Raw genomic sequence first — 23,795 nt, 5'->3', positions numbered from 1 at the left:
TCAATTATCTGCATATGAGATGTGTCCATTCTCTACATAGGGCTCAAGAAAAGTCAGTAGAATACTTTCCGTTTTGCCAATGTCCTATTTGTCTGTAAAATATTTGAAATATATTGTAGCATCTATGTATATTCAAAGTATACCCTGTCCACTCTGCCATGTTCGATACTTGTGCTTAATTCAAGTTCCATTACATCCAAATTTGATACTATATTTGCAACACTTTTATGTTGATTTTTCAAATTTTCAGTGTCCAATAATTTGTCATCTGAAAAAAGCGACTTATATTATTGGTCACTGTTACCGCTTCTAGTTAGAATTTCTTCCAGTTCTTAGATTAAAAATTTATTTCGGGTGTGCGAATTAAGTTCGCCAGTATATATGACTGGTGCAGCCAGATCCTATTTAATTTTAAAATACTCATTTCGGAGAATATTTGTCTTGAGCAGTGAAGGGCTTAGCTTGTTTTATTGTCTAATCATATACAACCAGTTAGTAACACTTTGGCTACTTAGATATTATCAGGGATTTAGTCACCTAAAAAAATATATTCAGATTGGATCTGATTGCTTCTGGCATTCTCTGTAAGTAGACTTCATTTTCAACTATATGAACAGTGCAGTTGAAACAACAGATAATTTTCACAATCGGTTTTTATTTATACATTCTACAAAGTCTAAATCGGTTTGGATTGGATTGATGTTATTGTTCCAAATTTGACACTAGCTATTCAACGTTTATATTACTTATTTTGTTGATAATTCAGAGAGTTCCATTATCTCTAAATTTTCTCATTTTATGATACTAACTTTCACATTCAACATCACTAACCCTTATTAGAAATTTTGAATGATTTGTGAGAAAAAGTACTCCTAGTGCAGATCTTTGGCCAAAAGCGTCATATGATTGATTATAAACATTCCAATAAAATTGTAGAAACCATAGTTTCCCAAAATAACTACTCATTTTTAAATAAAAGAGCTTCTGTGCCAAATTTCAAGTGTCTAGTATGACAAAGTCTGCATCCAAAAAAAAACATTTATTGGAAACTTCCCCCCATATGTTGAACGTGTATAAACTTTTTCACCAAAATGTTTATGCTTATATGCAGAAAGCGTCACATCAAAAATCTTAAATGACCTCTAGTGAATCACTGATCAACTAACAGAAGGACTGACAGTTTCTATGGTAACATAGGTAGTTTACAAACAAAACCTTTACCTCCGCAGAGGTGTTTTCTAGAAAATCCGTAATCACACATAGTTTAACATATTTTACCACTTTCATCTGCTTAATGTTGAGAAACTAAAATGGCTGCCGCTTTAGTGCAACAACCTGATTTTAGGCCGGAAACCTCACAAGCATCTACTTTCAAAGAAGAGGCTACAAACAAAACAAACATGTCCCGATTATCAACACCAAAACCAATAATGCATTTAGGATCATCTACAGAGGTATGTATTTCAGTTTTTTTTTTTTGTTAATGTAAAAATAAATGTTAGAAAACTGAATACAAAACGTTTGAAACTTTTTAAATTATAGTTTAAGATATTGGAATCCATGTAATAGTTGAAGAATCGTATCACATTTTTTTTCTAATTTGAATCTATTATTTATAAATATTACTTGGAAGACTGCACTTGCGCAATTGATTGATTGTAAAGTAGGGTAAAGATTATTCTATAGTTTCACTTTATCTATATAATAATTTTTTTAATTCGCTTTTTTGTCTTAACTAATATGAATCATGATTTTAAACTTACCTTGAGTGCATAAATTATAAAAAATACAAAAAATTTGACAAAAACTCAATTTTATTATATTTAATCTAAAAGTACATGATTTAATCATCTGACATTTCTCCATTTAACACTCGACAGCGTTGTCAAGATTATTTTTGATTATTACTATGCTTAGTTTTATCATTTTATAAAGAATAGGATAGTAGGTTAACTTTATGACGATATCATTTGACGAGATGGACGCCACCAATAGATGGCATTGGAGAGTTGGCGTCCACAGCACGTCTTTTCTTACTGTATGTCGTAGCTTGAATTACGTGTTTTCTTAACTTTGGTTGCCGAATTACCCCAATAACAGATGGCGCCAAAATTATTTGAAATATTATAATCAACCCTTAAGCTTATTGTGTTCTTTGTGTTATTGTTGAGTTTCGTTGGTTGTGAATTTGGATTTTATTTTGATTTGAGAATCTTTCAACTTGGATATATATTTCATTTTTAAGGTAAGTGGATATTATTACAATTAATATACATCACTACTCTCTTAGTTGATATATTCAAATTATAAGAGGCGCTAGATGTATAAATGCTACAGCTTACAATTTCGAAAAAAAAACTGTATATTTAGCGAACAACTTACTAAAATGTATTTATATAACAAATAATCACTTCTTCTTTTCAATTTTTTAGTGTTTATTTCAAGTGTGGACTAAGTAAGAGATCAGATCCTACAATTAAAATGTACCGATTTCCCGTGAATGACCCTACCAGATGTCAAAAATGGATCATACACTCGAGTGAGTTATTCTTAAGACAATTATTTTTCATAAAGGAATAAAAAATAGTGAATGTGAATAAATGACTGTTTACAAATGTTCAATACTAAATATAAGTAGGTATTCAATTATCGTCAAATAAAAGATAATTCGTCCAATAGTTTTTTCTGATAGGTAATGAGTTTATTTGTATTATGGTCGCATTGCATATTATACGAGTACGTTTAAAATATTAGTACAGTTAGAACTTTTTACAAGTTATTGTTTTTGATTTTATCAAATATATTAATACAGTACGAAAGCGGAACAAAATCAAAAATATTTTTCATAGGAAGAAAGGGGAAAATGGATAAATCACATAAATCAACTGAAAGTTAAAAAAACATACAAAATAGCCAGGACTTATTTTTTCTACTCTTCAAAATATCATCAAAATATGAATGTTTCAAAAATACATTCACGACCGAGGTTCTGAAATCGCAAATTCATATTATTTCAGTCACCAAAGGGAAGTATATATATTTTATATACCTTTGTGCAAGGATCCTTCTTTCTATTCCAAATTTAAGTGATTAACAGATTAATAAAAAATTATTTGTTTCATTTGCTAGCGCTACACGAACTCATTACAAAAATCTTTTTTTTATACATTGAAATTGGTGACAAATAATGACTACTGAGATTAAGTTTATTTCCGGTTCGAGATGATTACATGCTATAACATTATTAGAAACATGATATTTCAAAATACGTCCTATCTATCTATTGTAAAGATTCCTATCGAATAGGTAATTTGTATCACTTTCGTAATAAAAAGTAAAATCGGCAACAATGTACTGTCGGTTCGAAATTCGAAGATAAAGAAAACTTCACATTTAGTTGAAATCTTTCCAAAAAAATTTAGTTGTTGAAAATAGTGCTGTTTATTTCAGATGGCACTAAGCTACGGGTCATTTTTATGGAGAACGAGCGTAAAAGTAACTATAGATGGCGTGCAAAATTGCCTCAAATGGTTTTAACATTGTCACTGTTCTACTATTCTTTATACAATGGTTTTATCAAGCATTTTATTGTGTATGTATGAAGGTGTATAATAATAACGCTATTTTCTGTATTATTAACAAAAATGTTGAGAATTTAATAAAAAACTAGAATTATCAATACATTAAAATAGTATATTGTTCAACTAGTGCAGAAATTAATACATTTTATACGATTCGTCAGCTCTGAAATAATCAATCGTCACATGAACTAGCGTAGAAAATTGTGCTTTTCTTGATCTAATACTAACAGATATTATTCATTGATGGCAAAGATCGAAAAGAGATTTTTATACTTACTTTTTAAGTAAAACGAAATAGTATATACTAATCAAAGGTATCTGAGAGAGTAGTTTTGGAGTTGAGAAGAGAGTCAGTGGAAAAAAGATTGGGTCTAATTTTTGAAATGAATGCGATTAATTCCATTTCTTGTTAATAAATTTAAGGCTGCCGACTACTTTTTCTAACAGCATACATCATCAATTTTTATTCTATTAAACTGGTGCATAATACTATTTTATAGTTTCATCGTCAGCCAAGCGCTGTGCCTAAAACTCCCCTTAAACCGGGAACCGGTTACAGATCAGGAACCGGATTCAAACCAAATACTTTTGGTAAACCAGGAACCAGTTTTAAACCTGGTACGTCAGGTTTTCGACCAGGAACTGGTGTCGATGCTGTAAGTAGACCTATGACAGCCGTTCGTGGGGCTGGCTACACTTCTCATGGAAAACCATTTGATCCCTTGAACCAGGCTGCGTCCGTTCCTACACCTCCTTTGGAATTACAGAAAGATGATTCGTAAGTTTAATAATTTTTAATCAAAATTTGTTAATGATAATAGGAAATAAATACAAAATAGATCTCTTTTGAATATGCTTTTTATTTAATATATTTTACGAAATATTCTGAGACCGGTACCACACTATGCATCCAATGCTTCTAACGTTGGACGCTGGTATGATTGGTCGCATCGTGTGGTAGTAGTGCGACGAATGTTTTGCTTTCAACGTTGGCCATGGAAGGTCGGTTTTTTTGATCCGCGTCAAAGAAGTACTTAACATTGGAACGAAGCTGGAACCAACTCTTGCTGTACAACAACACACACTTCTTGTCCTCTTGCGCGTGAATGCTATGTGTATGAAAAACTAAACTCGCCGATAACATCCAGTTTATTTTAGAAGAATTTATATCTGTTGTATGCTGTTTGTGTAAATTTAAGTAAGGTTTCAGCCTTCGTCGAAAGTACAGTCTAGGTCGGAAGGTGAATGTTGGCGCAAACGTTGGACGCATCGTGTAGTACCGGCTTTACATATAACGACTCGACGTATACGATCGTTACGTTAGTACTTTTGGATGATGGAGTTGCTGTATTTTATAGTACGAGGAACATTAAAATGAAGAGCTTTGTTCCAGAAACCGCTTTTAGACTTTGATTACTTCAATTAGTATCTAAGCTATAACTTTTATTGCTTATAGGGTTTGCAAAAGAATACCATATTCAGTTTATTACTCTAGACATCACATAAAATAATTATAATGATTTGAAGTAATCGTTTTTGTTTATTGCAATATCTACAACATACAATTGAATAAGTAAATGATGGAATTACATATTATGTAATTTTCATTGCATGAAATTCCTTAGGCCGGAAGAGAGAACCAAACAACAAGAATATAAAATAATGCAACTAATAGAAGAAGCTTGCATAGCTCAAAGCGAAGGCGATGTTAGAAAAGCTCTTACAAAAGCAAAAGAGGCTTCTAATAAAGAAAGGAATTTAATACGGTTACAAGAACAATCTGGAGTAGGAGAATATAATATTGATTTGACGTACGCGGTAAGTACAGTCTAACAAACTAAAAATGAAATTAGTCTGCTTCATTAGTGATACATAGATATAATCGAATTCAAGTGTCAGTGGCGCAGGCACCGGAATTATTAAAATATAAAACACTAATTATAATTCAATATATTATTTGTTTACTCTTGTGTTTGATATTTAACAATTTTAAAATTTTATCGGTAAAATAATGTTTAACAAATGTAAATTAAAATTTGTGTAACCATTTGCGAAAAGTTTCACGACTTATGTTGGTAGTTTAAATTCCACTAATCACTTAAGATGCAAATAATTGAAATAAAGTTCACACGAAAGTAGTTTTGTTATTATTCTAGGTTCTGTTTACATTGGCAAATCAATATGCTGCTAACGAATTATATGCTGATGCTATTAACTCATATCAGATGATAACAAAGAATCGCATGTTTGCTAATGCTTACAGACTAAAAGTAAATATGGGAAATATATATTTCAAACAAGGACAATATCAAATGGCCGTCAAAATGTTTCGTATGGCTTTGGATCAAGTACCATCAACTCAAAAAAACCTAAGGTAGAATAAACAATGTATTTTGATTATTTTTCTAAATTAGTCAAATGAAAGTTTTTTATCATTGCATCTTTTGCTCAACTTTCATTCTTGTTTTCATATATTGGCCTAGGTTTTGTTTTATGTAAAACTTCGTTCCTATATTGCTCTTTTTATTATAACCCAAAATCAAAAGTTTGCAAACTGATTCAACAAGAAGATAAACAGCTGAGATAAAAAATATGAAAAACAACTACATAAAAGTTGAAACCATTTGGGAAGAACTTTTATTCTTCTAATCCCATAGATTAGTGCTTTTTGTACTCTAATATAACCTAGTTGTGGTCGCAGTGATCCAGCAAGATCTTTCTCTATCTGCCTACCAGACCATCCATTAAAATCTAAGTCCAAACAATATCGAAAAATGAAAGTTGAGCGAGCTGTCTATCGAAAGGCAATAGTACATGGTATTGCCTTGCGGTAGAGGTCACCCTGTCCCCGAGGAAATGAATGAATAGAGAAAGAAACAATCTCGGTTAGTACTGTCTGTCTTCTGCTTCTACATTTATACCTTAATCGCAACACTATTTCCCCTCTGAACAGGGTATATCTGATTTAAATGGTTGAAAACGTCATAGAATGAGCTTATTATGAGCGGACAAATTCATCTCAATACAAAAATAAAACTCTAATTATACTAGAGCTATTTCGATGGTTCATTCTATTCTACTTAGGTTGAACAAACTAAGACACGAGTTATTGTGATTTCCATTACGACTTCTCAAGTATTCTAATAAACCTGCTGCATATTTTTCATTTATTTTGCTAATAACGAAGCATTTTGTGCATTCTCTGAGCCGTTGAGAAAGCGAACAAGGTCGAATTTGAATTAATTTTACGAAGAAATCAACTCCTTAAGGAATAGCTTTCACATTATCCGGGTATGATTCTCGCCCCATTTTCAGTTTAAATTACGACCCGTTTTCATTTAATAACATTAAAATAAGTTAAAATAATATTTACAGTAGCTGGAATTGTTACAATGTATTAATATTGACAACACTGTTACACTAATTCTTATTTGTTTATTCTTTTATATTTTAATCTGTATCGTGCTTTATTCGACTGATTAAATATAACAGGAGTAAGGGACAATTTTACATCCTAAGGCAAAAAGTGGATATTAAACTAAAGTTTAAAGTTTGCCTTAGACTCTAGTTTAAAATTGTCACAAATATAATCAATTTTTCCTGATATTTATTTTAAAGTTGATTTGCTTATAAACAAAAATAAACAAGGGGGAAAAACAAATAATCTTTTCGGCGTGTCGACAATGTTGATGAATTTCTTCATCATCATATTCGAGTTCTAAAAAGCTTACGATACGATACAGAAACTATTTGAACAGCATTATGAACGATCCTAGTATTCCAAAAAAGCTATCAAGTCTTACCAACATGACACTCGAACATACAAAAACTAAGGTAAAGGCAAACCAAAAAGTATCAAAATGTTTCCAGACCAAAACAGGACTAAAATAGGGAGATCCGTTATTCACTACACATTTCAATATAGTATTATAATGGATAGTACGTAAAATCGGTTTGAACAGAACAGGGACGCTAAAAACAAGTACAACGCAACTACTGGCATACGCCGACGATGTAGTTATCCTTTTAACATCAGAAAACGAGCTTGAGGAAATCCGCCTTCATAGAAACGGCAGAGATAGTGAATCTACGAGTCAACGAAGATAAAACGAAGTTCATTATAATGACAACACCACAAAGGAAAGGGCAATGAGATGTTAGAGAATACAACTGAACGCAGAAAAAAACAATCAACTTAGGACAGGTTCAAAGTTATGTATATCTTTGAGTAGTTAACAAGGACGACGGTGACTGGGGAGGAAATCTGGAAGCGAGGTTGACGAAGGGAAGTAAACAGATGGAAGCGCTGAATGCGATAATAAGTTCCAAAATAATTTACATCTATACAAAACAATAAGATCAACAGTGAGCTACGCAGGCGAAGCATGGACTCTTAATAAAGCACAGAAAGAGATGTTAGATATATGGGAAAGAAAAATAATCAGAAGGATACTAGGAGGTAAAAAGGAGGGAGAAGCAGAACTAAGCAAAATAATAAGAATCAGGAGAATAGAGTGACTGAGTTACTTACAGAGAATGCCAGATTTTAGAGCAACAGAAAAAAATTATAGACATAGAACAAGGAGGAACAAGAGAATAAGAAAGTCCAAAAAATATATATAAACATTTTAACTGAATTTTAAACTACCCCTAGACCACCGGTAATGTTTAAACCGAAGTTTGTCAGTCGGTTTACTTTGTAGCCGATATAATAAATTTAATTAATAATAAGCTGTATAATTTTATCTAACTCATTCATCTCTATCAAATCAACAAATTTTTTATAGGATTAGAATCATGCATAATATAGCAATGGTGTTTATAAAGATGGGTCAATGGGAAGAAGCAATTGGTAGTTTAGAATATATTATGAATGAGCAAGCAACCCATAGTGCTGGTTTACATTTGGTAGTTTGTTCAAGAGCTTTAGATGACAAAGAAAAAATGCGTAGCTCTTTCTCCATTCTGCTTTCCGTTCCACTCAATCTTTATGATGAAGATAAATATAATTTAGAGCAGGTAAGTAATTTAATATGAGATTTTTACTTGTTGTGAAAAACGAAAATATATTGTCGTGTCGTTGTCAGATGTTTTAATAGAAGTATTTTCCAAAACTCTGAATCTGCGTCAAGCCCAATAATATACACATATTATTAAAAACTTATTTGTCTCCTGATCCTGTCCTGATTTGGAAGTTGTCTTTATCGTTCACGTTCTTTGTCAATTGTCTATCTCAGGGACAATACGCAGGTTACAATGATCTATGTGGCAGCGCTGTAGTATTGTAATTTATTAAAAAGAACAAATAAAGAAAAAGGAGTGAAGTGAAGATAATAAAAAATTCAAAAGTAAGATGACTGGGTCATAAATAGAGAGCTGGACCGAAGGCAGGAATAAGAATGATGATAAAGTGGGAAAGCAAGACCGAGGTCGAGATGGAGGGATAAGGTAGAGATAGATTTGAAAGGAGGAAAAAATGAGAGTGGAGAATTGGTAAAATAATCTCTAGAGACAGGCAGAAACGGAAAGGACCGGTAATCAATCACAAGGTATAAAAAGGTGGGGACTGAGTGTACACAAAGTTTGAAATAGATGCAAAGCCCCACATGAGCACCAAAATATTAAAATACAAACAGGACTTTCGCCAAAATGGATCGACAGAAATAGATAAAGATGGTAAACAAGATAAAGGTATAACAAGGTGGGGGCTAAGTGTACACAAAGCTTGAAATAGTTGCCAATTTTTGATATATTTTACTAATGCTACAAAAATGATCCGAAAATCACTGAAAAAATTACTCAAATAATAGAGTTAACTGTACAGTTATTAGACACTTAGGGAGTATGTGTTCATTTAATCATGTGGAAAAATATTTATGATGTGAGTGTTAAAAATGATAAAACTTCAAATTGCATTTTAATATTCTATAATCACAACACTGTGTTAAAAATATTTTTAAAAAGCTGTTACGCAAACGTTCACTTTTAAAATTATTGGCTGTCATTAAAAATGTCACTGTTATTGACGGATGTACAAAAAATATTTTCAATCATAAATATCGCATGTACGTAGATCCTAGTTAAGTACGGGATTTTATAAATTTAAAATTCAAAATAATACAGTTATTGATCCCTTTAAATAGTTACTGAATTGTCTATCTATCAAAACTGCAGCAAAACCTAAGCAATTTTATTTTATAATCAGCTATCGTTCTGGTGTGATTTAACTGATCGCAGAAAAATCTCAGTAATGACCTCTAGTAATAAAAACTGACAAAATCCGTCTTTACTTATTACAAATTTCTGAAAAAGATGCGTACAATATATATATGCAGTTTACCCTAATTTTGCAATAAGAAACCTGCTTTTGAAAAATCTAGGTTTTAATAAATCTACTATAGATTTTCATTGTTTCATTAAGGACTCCCCAGAAGATGCTTTAATAGCTTTAGCTATTCAGGATGATGACCTTCATAGATATGAAATGAAAAAACGTAAAGAGGCAGAATATTGTATACTTACCGCAGCTAAATTAATAGCACCCTTTATTGAAGATTCTTTTGGAAAAGGTACGATACATATTTTTGTTATTATTGTGTGCAGTTATTCCGATTTTTTGCATACATATTTTAATACAGGATTATAGTTACTGATTAATTGTAAATAAAATATTTCAGGCTATGATTGGTGTGTGTCTGCTATCAAGAATTCCGAATATGGCAGATTGGCGTCAGATTTGGAAATTAATAAAGCAGTTATGTTTTTGAAACAAAAACAGTTGCCTGAAGCAATTGAAACACTAAAAAGTTTTGAAAAAGAATCTGTCATTGCTATAAACGCAGCAGTTAATCTAAGTTTTATTTACTATTTGGTGAGATTATATCGAGTTAAATATTCATAATAACTACGAATTATTTGGTAATTTTTAGCAAGGAGATTATGATAAAGCTTTGAGATATGCAGGGGTAGTAGAAAAACATAATGCCCCAAGTCCCGAAGGTTATGTCAATTATGGAGCTTGCTTAATGGCAAAAGGAGATCTAGCTGGAGCAATTGATTGTTTTCAAAAATCTTTAAATTATGCTCCAACTTTTTTCGAAGCCATATTTAATTTGGGTAATTGAAAAAATATAAAATATGTTCTTTCTGAAGCATATAAACTGTAATCACATGTTCTCTTATACTTTTTAAGTACATTTTAAAAAAATTCAAAATGTATAGTAGTATTTTCAAGAATATTTTTCAACTTACTCAGGTAGGCCAGCAGCTCTTGCTTTAAAACTTATGTTTAACTAAATTTGTTTTGATATACCCTACATTCATATAAAAAATTATTTTTTCAAGGTTTGTGTTTGAAGCAACAAGGACACTACATAGAAGCATTATCCTGTTTTCAAAGATTTTCTGGATCTCTAGCTTTATTACCAGCTGTAGTGTATCAAGTAGCAAACCTATTAGAATTAATCGGAGACAACGAAGCTGCATCAGATACTTATCAACAACTACTTGGTTTAGTGCCAACTGATGCCAAAGCTCTACAAAAATTGGGTGAACTCTACGATCATGAAGGCGATAAACAGCAAGCCCATCATTATCACACTGATGTTAGTATACTCTCTGTTAAATAGAATATTATCTACTACAAATACCAATTTATTTGATATTCCTGTTGCATTAATAATTGTTCATTGAGGTGTTTTCCAGGAAACTTCTGTCATAGTTATGAATTCATATTTTTGTCTTTATCAAATTATTCAAACAGGACATAGAAATAAAATTTCTCCAAATGCACCTGTAGTCGACAAGAGTTTTACCAAATTTTTATCCATAAAAAATTAATGAACTCTCATCGGTTAGTTTACGATACAATTTCATAATAAATAATCCCTCATTTTCAAAATTGATTTCATCAAAAGTATTACACTTACAAATATGAAAAAAGATTTATGGTCAACCACGAAGTGGGAGTAGAACGAAACAAGACTACAGTAGTAGACTACAGACTACTCTAGTCCTACAATATGCAAAATATTCATCTCTTACAAGGAATTGTTTCTGGAAGGGCATTTTACCTGAACGTAGAATTAGTTGTGTTTGTGATTATAACCTCAATTTCTTAAGACTCTCATGTCTCCGCAAATACGTGAAAGGTATTGTTTGCCACTACCAAAAATGATGGAAGAGACCACAAATTGTGTGAAATATATTGATATACCATGTACCAGATCTTAAATAAATTTTTTATTTCTATTTTTATTATGTCATCAACACATGAAATAATTTAGACTTCTTAGTTCTGCAGTTACTATCTTTTCCCATTTATAAGATGAATTTATATATTAACAGTATTAAATAAAATTAGTGACAATGTATCGCCTTGTCAGAGCTTTTTTACCAGGTTAATTAACTTTATTTCCTATAGTAGCTATACAAGTTGTTTCAAAAAAGCGATCCCGTGTCTGAGATGGGAATAATACTGGAAAATAAACATTCCTATTTAAGATAAAGGGTGGTGAAGAAAAGTTATTAATACTCGTACATAGTTTCCATAATTTTGCCGAAACTACTAGCAACATTGTAATGAAATCTTATAAGAGTATGTTTTGGTAGCTGACACATCTCATGAATTTGTTTTTATACCTGACTCTCATATAAGGCGCTGGCTAGAAATATGGCGCATAACTTATTGTTAATGTAACTAAATCCCAGCATGTAACATACTCTGGCAAGCATTTAGACCGCGTCATTACTTGGAAGAAGCATATATTTACCAAATGGGGCTAAAATTAAGGCATTTGTATTGTCTTACTAGCCACAGATCGAAAAAGGTTCCAAAACTACGGCGCCATCGTCGATGCCCTTTACTATCTTCACAACTAGTTATTGACTATAGCATCCTCCTAGAATCAGTTAAGAAACCATACATCCTTTCGGTGCAAAATACAGTTAGCGAATGAAATTGCACCCTAATGTAATAGACAAACAAATAAATGTGCGTAGTGACAATGAAGTGCGTCAATTGAAAGGCCTAGTGCCATTCAATTATAACTTATAGGATATCACTCACGTCAGTGATACTCTAACAGTCCTATATTTCAGTCATAACAAACGAACTTTGACAGACTTCATTCTCCACTAGGAGTCCAAATTATTTTTCAGTGTTTCAGTTATCCTAGAGATGAAGGGACCGTTATTGAAACAACTTGTAAAATAAGGCAATCCTATGAATTTCAACGCAGGCTTGTTGACGCAATAAATATTTTTCACATCATAACATTGAATTCACTCATTCTTGTATAGAATTCCACGAAGGATATTTCGAATATGTCGTTCAAAATATTATGGTGTAATTATTAGCTTCAGGATATTTGTAAACACCTTATATCTACATAATTTTTGTATTCTATTTAAATTTTATTGATTTCTTGCCCTTCATAACTGCCAATTCCATGGTTTATTCACAGTATTTATATTTTAATATCTAAAATTATTGGTCTTTTTTTCAGTCCTACAGATATTATCCAGCTAACTTGTCAGTAATTGACTGGCTTGGTTCCTATTACATAGAATTACAAGTTGTGGAGAAAGCACTTGTTTACTTCGAAAAAGCTGCAATAATGCAACCTCAAGAACCAAAATGGAACATGATGGTAGCCAGTTGCCATAGAAGAAGCGGAAACATGCACAAAGCATTGAAACTTTATCAAGAAATACATAGGTGCGTAATACATTACCTTCTTTAATATCTTTTCTTCTACATATAATTTGGGAGGGTAGAGAAATGAGAACAATCATTATATGAAAAGTGTCTGCGTTAACTAAAGGTGGCGCCACATTATCAGGCCAAATTTCTTTTAGGTTAGATTTACTACATTATTTTGTACAACGCAAGTTTCAATAGTTACCTGCTCGAGTCAAAAATTATATTAAATTTATTAACTCGGCATACTTCAGTCAATCTACAATTGATTTGTATATATATATACCTTTATCTACACTAGCGCCATTCTGGAAGGTGTTTGAATTGTTATTTATCGTATACGGCTGGACACTTTTTCAACTAGAGGTGATGGCACTTGATTATTCTTTCCCCTGTAACTTAACATTTGCCTATATGACTAATATCCTGGAATGTTACTACTGTATTTGAGGAGAACCTCCAAGATTATATTTTATAAAAGCGTCAAAAGTTCAAGCAAAAAGATATAAACCTTGTTTCTATTAATGTGTCATGTGCGGGGTTATTTTCAAGATGAACCAAGGATGCCCTGAAAGAAATCAATGAATTGTTGATATCAGAGACCTGGAATAGTGAGATGGAGGCCAAAGTAGCTGTGGAATTAGGAAAACAGCTTCCAGATTGATAAGAACTGGATGCAAAATATCCGATATCACTATTAAGATGTATTGGACGAAGTTGCTACTTTAAATCGATTTAGAGGTGACTTATTAATGTAGAATTTTTGTGACCATAAGGACAAATACTATTTGAACGCTAGCGTGGCTATAAAAGTTTATTTTTAATTTATAACTTGGTCTTTGACTATATGATTATGCAGTTATCGAATATTTAAGAGTATTCTAGACTGTTTTGATTATATTTGAGGAACCTACAAGAATATTCAAGAAAGGCTAAAAAAGGAAGTTGGTAATTAGAATTTTAGTAAAACGACATTTTAAGTAGAAAGTTAAATTTTTGTTTGCATTTCATTTTATAACTTTTAACAATATCTTTAACCCTCAACTGGTATCGTGGGGTATTGTGACACCCCACAGTAAATATTCTCGACGGCTGCAATAAAAAATTGGTTGTTTTTTCTTCTTATTTCAGGTAATCTATCACGTATTAATAGAAGACAATTTTTTTTGATAAAACCATTTTGTGCAGATTGGGGTGTCGTATCACCCCACAATACCCCTTTGGTGACTTTAAATCAGAGTGCGGGAATTAAAATGGCGCAGCGTCCATTGACGTAAAGGGAACTGGAGTACTATGTGGAAAATTGAAGTGAACTAAGTAGTAATAAAGAAGTTAAGCAGAGTGTGAATGTAGAAGAAGACGCTGATTCGAGTGAAGTTGTAAATACGCACAGTGCTCACCTCACTGAATCTGAAATTCAAGCTTCGGATGGTGAGGAAAAAGTAGATGATATGATCAATCTGCCAACATGTAACTTTATGGCAAAAATAGATTCAAATAGGCACAAACCTGCTCGATCATGTATGCATAATATAGTCACACATCTACCAGTGCTAAAAGATCATGCAGTAACGAATAAAACGAAGACTCTCTTCGAAGCCTGGTCTTTACTATTTACTGATACAATTCTTGAAATAATATTAGAGCACACCAACGCTAAGATCACTGACTTGAGTCCAAATTATGGTAATACCGCCACCTTTGTGCAGCACAGTATATAAGTCCCATCATGTAGATGCGGATAGGGCTATCTTTCGTGCTACTATGAGTCTAAAGAGGTATCTCTTTTTATTATTAGCAATTCATTTCGATAAACATGAGTATACATGATGCATCATCTTCAACATGTTTATAAATAATTAAAAAGCAAATTACACTTGCAGTGAATACGCTACAGTAGATAAGATGCTAGTAGGTTTTTATGGCAGAAGTTCTTTTAGGCAGTATATCAATAGTAAACCTCGTAAATATGGTATAAAGATTATGTGCCTCTGTGATTCCAAAATTCATTATTTATTTAATGCTTTTGTAGATGTAGGTAAAGAATCACAACATCAAAACCCTAACAAATTATCTGTACTTACCCTTAGCGTTCTAAGACTGATACAACCTATACTGGTGGCAACTGGTTCTCACCTATCAAGCTGCTAAACAAACTGATCGAAAATGGTTTGATTTAGGTCGGCACTAAACGAAAAAATAAGGATGAAATACCCCACCAGTTTTTGCCAAATAGAAACAGAATGGAAAGGTCATCAGAATTTGGATTTAGAAGAAACCTAACATTAGTTTTGTTCGTACCAAAAAATAGAATTATGATTTTAGTCTCCTTCGTGCATCATAGCAGGACTATTGCTGAAAGCGGCAAACCAGAGATAATCGAACTATGTCCTTCAACTAAATCAGGAGTGGACTCACTGATCAAAGAATGCACTACTCATTATTGTCAGCTTAGAACTGGGGCCTCTTGCGGTGTTAATGCCTACGTGCTAATGTTGATAATAAATTGTCACGAAGAAATTTTACAATATTGTTAGGGAGGGATATGAAAGAATTTTCTATGGAACTAAAAGCAACAATTTCTAAGTACTCGGCGAAAATGCTAATGAGAGTAGAGTCCAAAGAAACACAGATATGTCCGGACCTGCACCAAAACATAGAAGATCTAACTTCTGTACAAGTACAAGAGATAGAAGTGAAAAATGCCAAGCAGCAGTTTGTAAAGACCATTCAATTGACGAACGTGTGTGTCAGGATTGAGATGAGGAGTAAGTAAACGTACATGAAAATGTCTTGTCAAAATTTCTATTTATTTATTAATAAGTTTTGTTCCGGGATTCAGTAACGAAATCATAATTTTACGGTATCAAACTGGAGTTCATCTTGGATATTCTGTTATTTTGTTTTTAGATCATTAATAATTACTACATTTTTTTCAAGTCAAATTGCCATGGTGCTATTTTTAATACTGTTTAAATAAAGATGAATAAAAATAATACAACAATTCTCTAATCTTTTGCTTATAACTATTGTATTAAATACTAACACCAATACCAATTACGTGACTATAAAACCACGATACTAGTTGAGGGTTAAGTAACATTGCTCTGCTTAATAGTTTAAAACATAAGTTTCTCTTCATGATAACGTATTTTCAGGCAATTTCCAGAAAATTTGGAATGCTTGAGATTTTTGGTACGATTATGTGGCGATCTCGGCATGCGAGAGGCACAAGAATATTTGATGGAATTGAAAAAATTGGAAAAATCCAAAGAAGTTAGAGAAAGGGTTAATAGTAGTAGACCAGGTATGTTTTTCCCTCAATAAAGTGTTTTCAAATTATTTATATCTGCATTTGCTCATATACTCAACTTCTCTGATCATTTTTACATATGTTTATAGACCATAATTGACACAACTCGACCATTGAAACAGTACTACTTTTTATTTCTAACATTTTTAGGTTCGAGACGAACAAATAGCGGTTTATCTTCAAGTGCTGGTTCAGGTTTTAGTCCAGTACCTGAAAACGGGGTTCTAAAATCTCCACCACATTCTGGTAATAAAAATTTAAGATCATCCAGATTAATGCAATCACATATTAGTGTAGGAAGTACTGACTCTGGATTTGGACAATCTGTAATTGGTAAGTTGTTTACTACAAAACTATGGTCACATTCAGCAGACCATAGCGCTGTTAGTTTTTGACAAGTCTATTTTTTACATTCTGGTTGATTTTTGTTCAAAGTATTCAAATGAAATTATTTTTATTAAACTTAACGTGTTCATTATTTGGTGGTACGTTGTCTATTTTTTTTAAAGAATCTATCTATCTAGGATTCACTCACTTTTATATACAGATGGACATTATAGTTCAAAACTAAATCATGCGAATAAATCATAGAGCTTTAATTAATTTTTCTCATCCTCTTGACCGAATTCAATCATTTTTCTTCTAAGAATGCTACAAATTAACCTTTGATCACAGAATACAGTTGATTTAACAAACTTCTGTCTTGTTCTCCCAATTTTTTTTCACTTTTCTCACGTTTTAGCTTCGCTACCGTTACCTAGCACAAATTAAAAGCATTCCAAAACATAGCGTCCGCTCTAGAACGTGTTAAGTTTGTAGCTTATCTATCACCGAACGATTCTGCTAGGGTTTCAAAACAGTTGTACAACGGTTTCATCCGCTGAATGCGACCTATGAATATATCTTTAATGTCACTAGCTGTGAGACTTGATGTGTTTCTTTCCTACATAGATTGCACTCAAAAGTATCACTTGGTTATATTTTTTTATTGAAACATTCAATTCTATGATACTTGCAATCAACAACCATTTTGTGACACGAATCAAAACTTCTCGTTAATCATGTCAAGCTTGTCACATCAAACCCTTTAATTGCAACAGTGAAGATCCGGAAACCATTTTATTGAGCTCAACTTGGACGCCCAAAATTATCATGTCTCATTACCTTTTATTTACAGATGCGAGTTACGTTGATCCCCTAGGACCGCAACCTATGAGACCTCGGACTGGAGCTGGAAAACCATTGGATTTTGACGATTTTGGAAATGAAGAGCTAGGAGATGATTTACTACCAGAATGAATGATAATGTTTGAATTTTCAATCGTTGTATTTAATATACTTTTTATTTATGGTTGCAATAAACGTAAATGTTATGTAAATTGGATATTTATATACCTGTTGAAAAACAAAATTTAACACTATTCCTATACACATCACATATACCTATTCCTACCGCGGCCGGTTTTTCACATCTCATAGCTTTCAATATTTAATGCAAACCATTAGGGAACTTACCAGAATAAAAATGTATTCAAGTGTACATAATGTACATCTTATTATTTTTCGTTACATCTTTAATAAATGGGCTTCTTAACTGTACATTATTATCTTTATAACATCTTATCTGACATGCTTTCTGTTCACGGGAACCTGTACTTGTACTTGCGATGGGTATTAGTTGATTTTCTTTGCCGAGCTTTTGTTGGTATTCGATGGCAAGTTTTCAGCCAATTGGAATAGAAATTCCTGTCTTTTAGTTTCTCCTCCCGTAGTTTCTTTATATTTCTTTATATAACACTCAAGCATTTATCCAATATATTAAAATAAACTTACTAAGTTTATTACTAACTGAGAATTATAACTTTCTTGGTTCGGCTTTATAAACTGTCAACATACAATTATTTGAGCTATAAAGTTTAGCTGAGAAAAGTACTATGTCGTTTTTTAATTCTGCTAGTCTTGATAGCTCTCTTCTATTTGCTCTAATCATAGTATTTTTGGCTAAAGGTAGACTTGTATAGAAGTTATCCGTGGTTATATTTGTTCTACATCCTACATACGGTTCTACTAATTTCATAGTGAAAAACTTTCCAAGAGGAAAGAATAGCAAAATTTTATACCAAATTTGTCCAGTTTATTTAGCATGTATTGAGTGAATCTACACCTTGCTTTCGTTGGAAACAATTGTTTGTCAATAGTCGGAGGTCACAGCGAATTTATCGGTTTGTAGTATTTGAGAAAAAAGCCTCATATGCGCCGCGTGCATACAGTATTGAAAAAAATGCATATAACTTTGCTATAACTTTGTAGATTGTTCCCATTCATATCCCAACACTCTAAATTTACGGAAAGCACTTATCAAACAAACTATCAAAAAAATGTATAAATCGTACACCGGTCAGATGACCGGTTTTTGTAGGTAAGAAAGAATACAAATTCTTCTCACAAAATAAACCATTAAAAATAAGGGCATAATAAAAAATGTATCATACATATACATGAGGAAAAGTCGTAAAGTTTAAAGGCGAATCACTTATGTTGAATGTAGGAAATTCAAATTGCAAATTTAAAAACGGTCATTTGACCGGTCCTGATAGGAATAGTGTTAAGGGGTAACACCACTGCATTAGACGCTAGATATCCCACTTCGCGGTCGAGCGAACGCGGCGTGCCTTTCACTACGAAGCTTATCCGCCTAATATGCTTTGTCATCTAATTAGATTGTGCACCTGACATAAAGTCCAGTAAAACAATTAACAAACAGTATAAACATTGAAAACGTCTTACTATTCTTTTGGAGTCATTAAAAGCAACCAACGGTATATAGAATCGTGCGTAGTTGTGCAAGATGGTTTTGAGTGTAGTCCTTAGATGTTTTGCCACTTTTTGGCAAAATTAGTAGTAAATGTATGGTCTATGGTAACATGTAATGAAAAAATCGCAAGGTTTGAGATTTAGTTGTCTAAAGTATTTCATACTAAAAATAGTTTAATAATAGTTACGGCTTAAATTACACACTACAATTATTTGTTTATATGTACAAAAATACAATAGTTATTCTAGTTTTTTTCAGATAAAAATGACATGTTGATATTGTAGATGACATATTCCTAAAAAATATGAAATAAGTTAACTTTTAATATATAAAACTATCTCGAAATAAATTATATATGAGAAATTGAGTTACTTCTATTCACATAATTCATCAATAATAACTGTGATTGAAAATTTTGCTTTCATATAACTTTTTCACCGATTGGCTTGTTGCAAAATGTTGTTAAGTCACTGTATAAAAGATGGTCTACAAAAGTACCTCAAGAACAACACAACTAAGACAATAAAATATGTTCTGTTATATGGGGCTGAAATTTGGAAATATAATAGAAAGATGTTTTAGAAAATTTAATCGTTCATCAACAGATGCCAAAACCAAACAGAATAAATAATAAACACCTTTAAAAAATAACGAATTAATAAGCGAGGAGATAGATAAGTCATACATTACGGTAACCAGCAGTAAATATAACCAGACAAGCATTAAATTATAATACAAAAGGCAAAAGAAAAAAGATGCAGATGTGTACAAATCTGGAAAAGAGCTATTGAGAAAGAACTGCAGTAAATAAACTTAACAAGGAAAGAAGCTACACAAAACAAAAAATATAAGGTAATAGAAAGTCCTCCTCATAAAAACTGGACGGAACCCACAAATCAAGGCATTAGGATAGCGACCTCATGTTATATGTTATATAGTTATATGACGATGATGATGAAATAAAACAACATTGAGAAGCACAAATATATATATATATATATATATATATATATATATATATATATATATATATATATATATATATATATGGATGTAGAAAAGAAAATATATATATAACAACTATAATATATTTGGCACCAAATTGAACAAGTAAATGGAATTGGGAGCTAAAAGTGGAGAAGCTTTAGAAAAATAGAAAAAAAATTGCAAAAACATAAATGTCGTTTGTAAAAAGCATAAGGAGCTTAATAAACTTCAAAATTACATATTTTCATAATAGATTATCAGATAAATAATGAAACTTTGTGATCTAAATGCAATTACTATACATATGCATACATTTGGAATTATGTGCATTACATTAATGGAATATAATTATAAAGCACAATATTTATTTAAACTTCACCAAAAAATATCGTATAATTATTATAGAAAAGACACAAATCATGCAAACACAGTACAACTACTAAAATCATAGATAGCCCTTTGAATCACAGTATAGGCGAATGGTCTTAATATGGGTAGTTTGTGGTATTAATCCACTGAAACTTATGTATCTAACAATATCAATAGCTCTAAACTATTTTGGCTCTCAGAACATTCTCAAGTAATATCAACAAATGTAGAGTGATATAGATACCTTATGTCATTAGCAAAATCCTTTGAGGTTACTTAAGGATCTGTATATCTTCCTAACACCATAGCCCTCAATAGTGGCCCTATTTCCTGTGGATCCTGTAATACTTCCAATAACATTTTTTCAACATTTCTCATAATTGATACTTTTTGATGATCTTGTAAAGGATATTGCAAATTAGTAGGTCCACCCTATAAGAAATTATAAATTTTGAATTTGTTTAAAAATTACATGAACTACAAATCATACTTTATACCAAAAATTCACTGTTATAGTAGGCCCTCCATGAAGTAAGGATTCAATATGATGCCACCAATATATAGGGATATAAAGAACATCTCCAGGTCCAACTACTGTTTCACAGCCTTTAATGTTTTTGAATTTTGGATGTTTGGTGAAATTTGGATTATCAAAATTTACCTATAAATAATATAGATGTTTAGAGAATACCATTCAATATTTTAGTACAAAATATATTCAAATGTAAGGTAATAGTTGAATAACTTTAGTTAGAATCATAAGTTTTAGTTACAAATGCACTCCATTAGTCCATACTATTGTAAACCTAAAACAAAATTGTTCTGAAATTAATTTCAGCTGCTACCTCCCAACTTTGCATCATCTGCCTTGGGGACTTATCAGCTTGATGCATTAAATATATGGATTAGTTTCAATATATTTTATTATGTAGAGAATGGCAAGGCAAATCCAGGAGGGACTGGATAAGAAATGACGTCAAAACAAAACGACTAATTGAATAAGATCATATACAAAGATTATCAGACAACATAATACCTAAACAGGTTCTAAAATAAAAACAAGGAAAAAAGAGGCGCGAATGATCATGAAGAAGCCGAAAATAGAGCATAGATATGAAAATACAGAACTAATAAAAGACCTATGGCAGGCTAGAGTTAAATGGGAGCAGGCAGAAGTGATCTAAAATATAAAAAAAAATATGTTTGTTATAAACATATGAATTAAGGTAATGCTTTATATACAACAATAAAACTTCTGCCTGATTATGTGTGAAAAAACATCTATAAATGCCTTAGCAGCTTTCCAATCACAATTATATGTGACAATTTTTTTAGAAGATTGGTTCAAAAAGTTATCCTCCATATGTTTATGATATTTAGACTTTTTGTAGATATAAAAAATGAATATTTCATCATACATTGTTTTGTTATATCTTAAAGAAAAAAGGAACTTTTCAGTTGAAAACACCCAAGTCACTTGAGTTTTCCAGACAATTCCAAAATTATTGTCATATTCTAAACAATTCTCACAAAATGTTCATAAGTCTTGTAGCTAAACCTTCTCCATGAATCATTCTATCTAATGATGAAAGCCCCACAAAAATTCAATTAGTAATAATTTTTGAATTTCAATAATAATTAAGATAGACATAATAGGGAACTTTGTTTTATAATATTTCATGATAGATAGACATGTTTGAAAGTACTCAGATACAACTCAGGGCAACTGAAAGAAACTCTACTAGAAACATGTAATCTTGTTGTTCTAATGATTTTTTTCTAAATTAATATTTTGACTCAAAATAACAAAATATTTGAATACTTAGATCAAACTTACCATACTTTGTCGGTCGTGAGGATGGTAAACAGGATGAGGATACAAACATTCAAACTGGTCAGGGGGGAATAATATACATCTTTTATATCCTAAAATTTGAGCAAACAGATTTTGTTGTTCATCATAATGGCAAGGTGTAACATTCCCTTCCATAGAAATAAATAAAACATTTGATGTCAATTCACCCCACATATGTTTATTCTTTTTATCTGCTACAAAATGCCAATCAAATTTTAAATAGTCTTCAACTATGCTCGGACCAACTGTAGAATTTAAAGTTTGCTGAAGATATAGTCTAAAACACAATATTATGAAAAAAATATCCTATAAGAATTACGGAGTAATATTACCTGTCATCCCCTTTTTTCCAATCTTTCAATTTTTTCATGAATTCGTGAATGTTCATTTCCAATCTTTGGGTGGGAGGTTTGAATTCTACTCCTTTTGGGTTGCTTTTACTATAAATTTTCTTTTCGTCGAAATATTTAAAATTATGATTTTTTGATAAGAATACAGTATAGGTTGATTTGCCCAAATGTTTCTCCAAATAATCTAAGTTCCATTTTTCTTCGGCAGATTTAACCAGTTTTGAGCCAGTTATAAGAACCGGTTGCTACAAATAAATTTACAGTGAGTTGTAAGTAGAATATGCTAAAGAGAAAACCAGTAGAGTAGAGGAAAAATCTATAATGTAATAAATTGTTCAAGTTGTGCAAATAATTTAGGAGTGGTTGCAAATATAATATCGATACAATTACATTTTTACTTATTATTTCATCAACTTTTGGATCTTGAAAATGATATCGTGGTATCTGCTCCAACTCAATATCATAGTTCCTCAACTGACTAGAATCCCATGATTTTTGTTCCTCAGACATACTAATAAAGTAACAGTGAAAGTAAAGTCTTTAATCAAAAAGTGTTTTGTATTAAGTTAAACAAACATTATTGTAAATATTTGTGAGGAGGAAAGATTTACAAACATCCTTTATTTATTAGAATAGAAATGATGATTTTATAAGTTGAAACTTTTTTGTATTGTCAATAATGCAGAATTTAAAAATTACAGCGATTTCAATTAATCAAGATTCGCTTTTTCTATGCCTGAGAAAATTGCGACTATTTTACACCTTTGCTTGATTCACAACGAAGAGCACATAAATAAAAAAATAAATAAATATGACATAGCACAA

General features: G+C 31.5%; 2 protein-coding genes across 3 annotated transcripts; one reads left to right on the top strand and one right to left on the bottom strand.

Annotated features, from left to right (window-relative positions):
• Positions 1–1,199: 1,199 nt before the first annotated feature.
• Positions 1,200–17,973, top strand: LOC130899530 (intraflagellar transport protein 88 homolog). The gene is made up of 13 exons (XM_057809532.1): positions 1,200–1,454; positions 4,082–4,359; positions 5,207–5,399; positions 5,738–5,955; positions 8,369–8,600; positions 10,003–10,150; positions 10,259–10,452; positions 10,511–10,697; positions 10,926–11,185; positions 13,088–13,299; positions 16,440–16,588; positions 16,745–16,927; positions 17,772–17,973. The coding sequence occupies exons 1-13, from the start codon at positions 1,311–1,313 to the stop codon at positions 17,891–17,893; spliced, it is 2,520 nt and encodes an 839-aa protein (XP_057665515.1). The 5' UTR covers positions 1,200–1,310; the 3' UTR covers positions 17,894–17,973.
• LOC130899532 (hypoxia-inducible factor 1-alpha inhibitor-like) lies at positions 4,082–23,793 on the bottom strand. 2 transcript variants are annotated; one of them, XM_057809536.1, is made up of 6 exons: positions 23,361–23,793; positions 22,953–23,215; positions 22,603–22,897; positions 21,256–21,426; positions 21,010–21,197; positions 4,082–4,334 (listed from the first exon to the last, which is right to left on the bottom strand). In XM_057809536.1, exons 1-5 carry the CDS (start codon positions 23,478–23,480, stop codon positions 21,042–21,044), a joined length of 1,005 nt encoding a protein of 334 aa, XP_057665519.1. In that variant the 5' UTR covers positions 23,481–23,793; the 3' UTR covers positions 4,082–4,334; positions 21,010–21,041. The 2 variants fall into 2 exon arrangements, with proteins under 2 accessions (XP_057665519.1, XP_057665518.1); XM_057809535.1 differs by lacking the exon at positions 4,082–4,334 and adding an exon at positions 19,565–19,704 and having other exon boundaries at positions 23,361–23,764.
• Between the last annotated feature and the right edge of the window lie 2 nt (positions 23,794–23,795).

Source organism: Diorhabda carinulata, chromosome 11, assembly GCF_026250575.1.
Source record: "Diorhabda carinulata isolate Delta chromosome 11, icDioCari1.1, whole genome shotgun sequence".
NCBI lineage: Eukaryota > Metazoa > Arthropoda > Insecta > Coleoptera > Chrysomelidae > Diorhabda > Diorhabda carinulata.
This window is presented reverse-complemented; position numbering and strand designations above follow the sequence as displayed.

What these genes read in the sequence shown, in the direction of transcription:
- LOC130899530 (XM_057809532.1), top strand. Translation starts at nt 1,311, where the DNA reads ATGGCTGCCGCTTTAGTGCAACAACCTGATTTTAGGCCGGAAACCTCA. An exon ending in GAATTACAGAAAGATGATTC is followed by an intron (nt 4,360 to 5,206) that starts GTAAGTTTAATA and finishes GAAATTCCTTAG; the next exon opens with GCCGGAAGAGAGAACCAAAC. An exon ending in CTTTATCAAGAAATACATAG is followed by an intron (nt 13,300 to 16,439) that starts GTGCGTAATACA and finishes ACGTATTTTCAG; the next exon opens with GCAATTTCCAGAAAATTTGG.
- LOC130899532 (XM_057809536.1), bottom strand. Translation starts at nt 23,480, where the DNA reads ATGTCTGAGGAACAAAAATCATGGGATTCTAGTCAGTTGAGGAACTAT. An exon ending in ATGAAATAATAAGTAAAAAT is followed by an intron (nt 23,216 to 23,360) that starts GTAATTGTATCG and finishes ATTTATTTGTAG; the next exon opens with CAACCGGTTCTTATAACTGG. An exon ending in TGGAAAAAAGGGGATGACAG is followed by an intron (nt 22,898 to 22,952) that starts GTAATATTACTC and finishes ATTGTGTTTTAG; the next exon opens with ACTATATCTTCAGCAAACTT.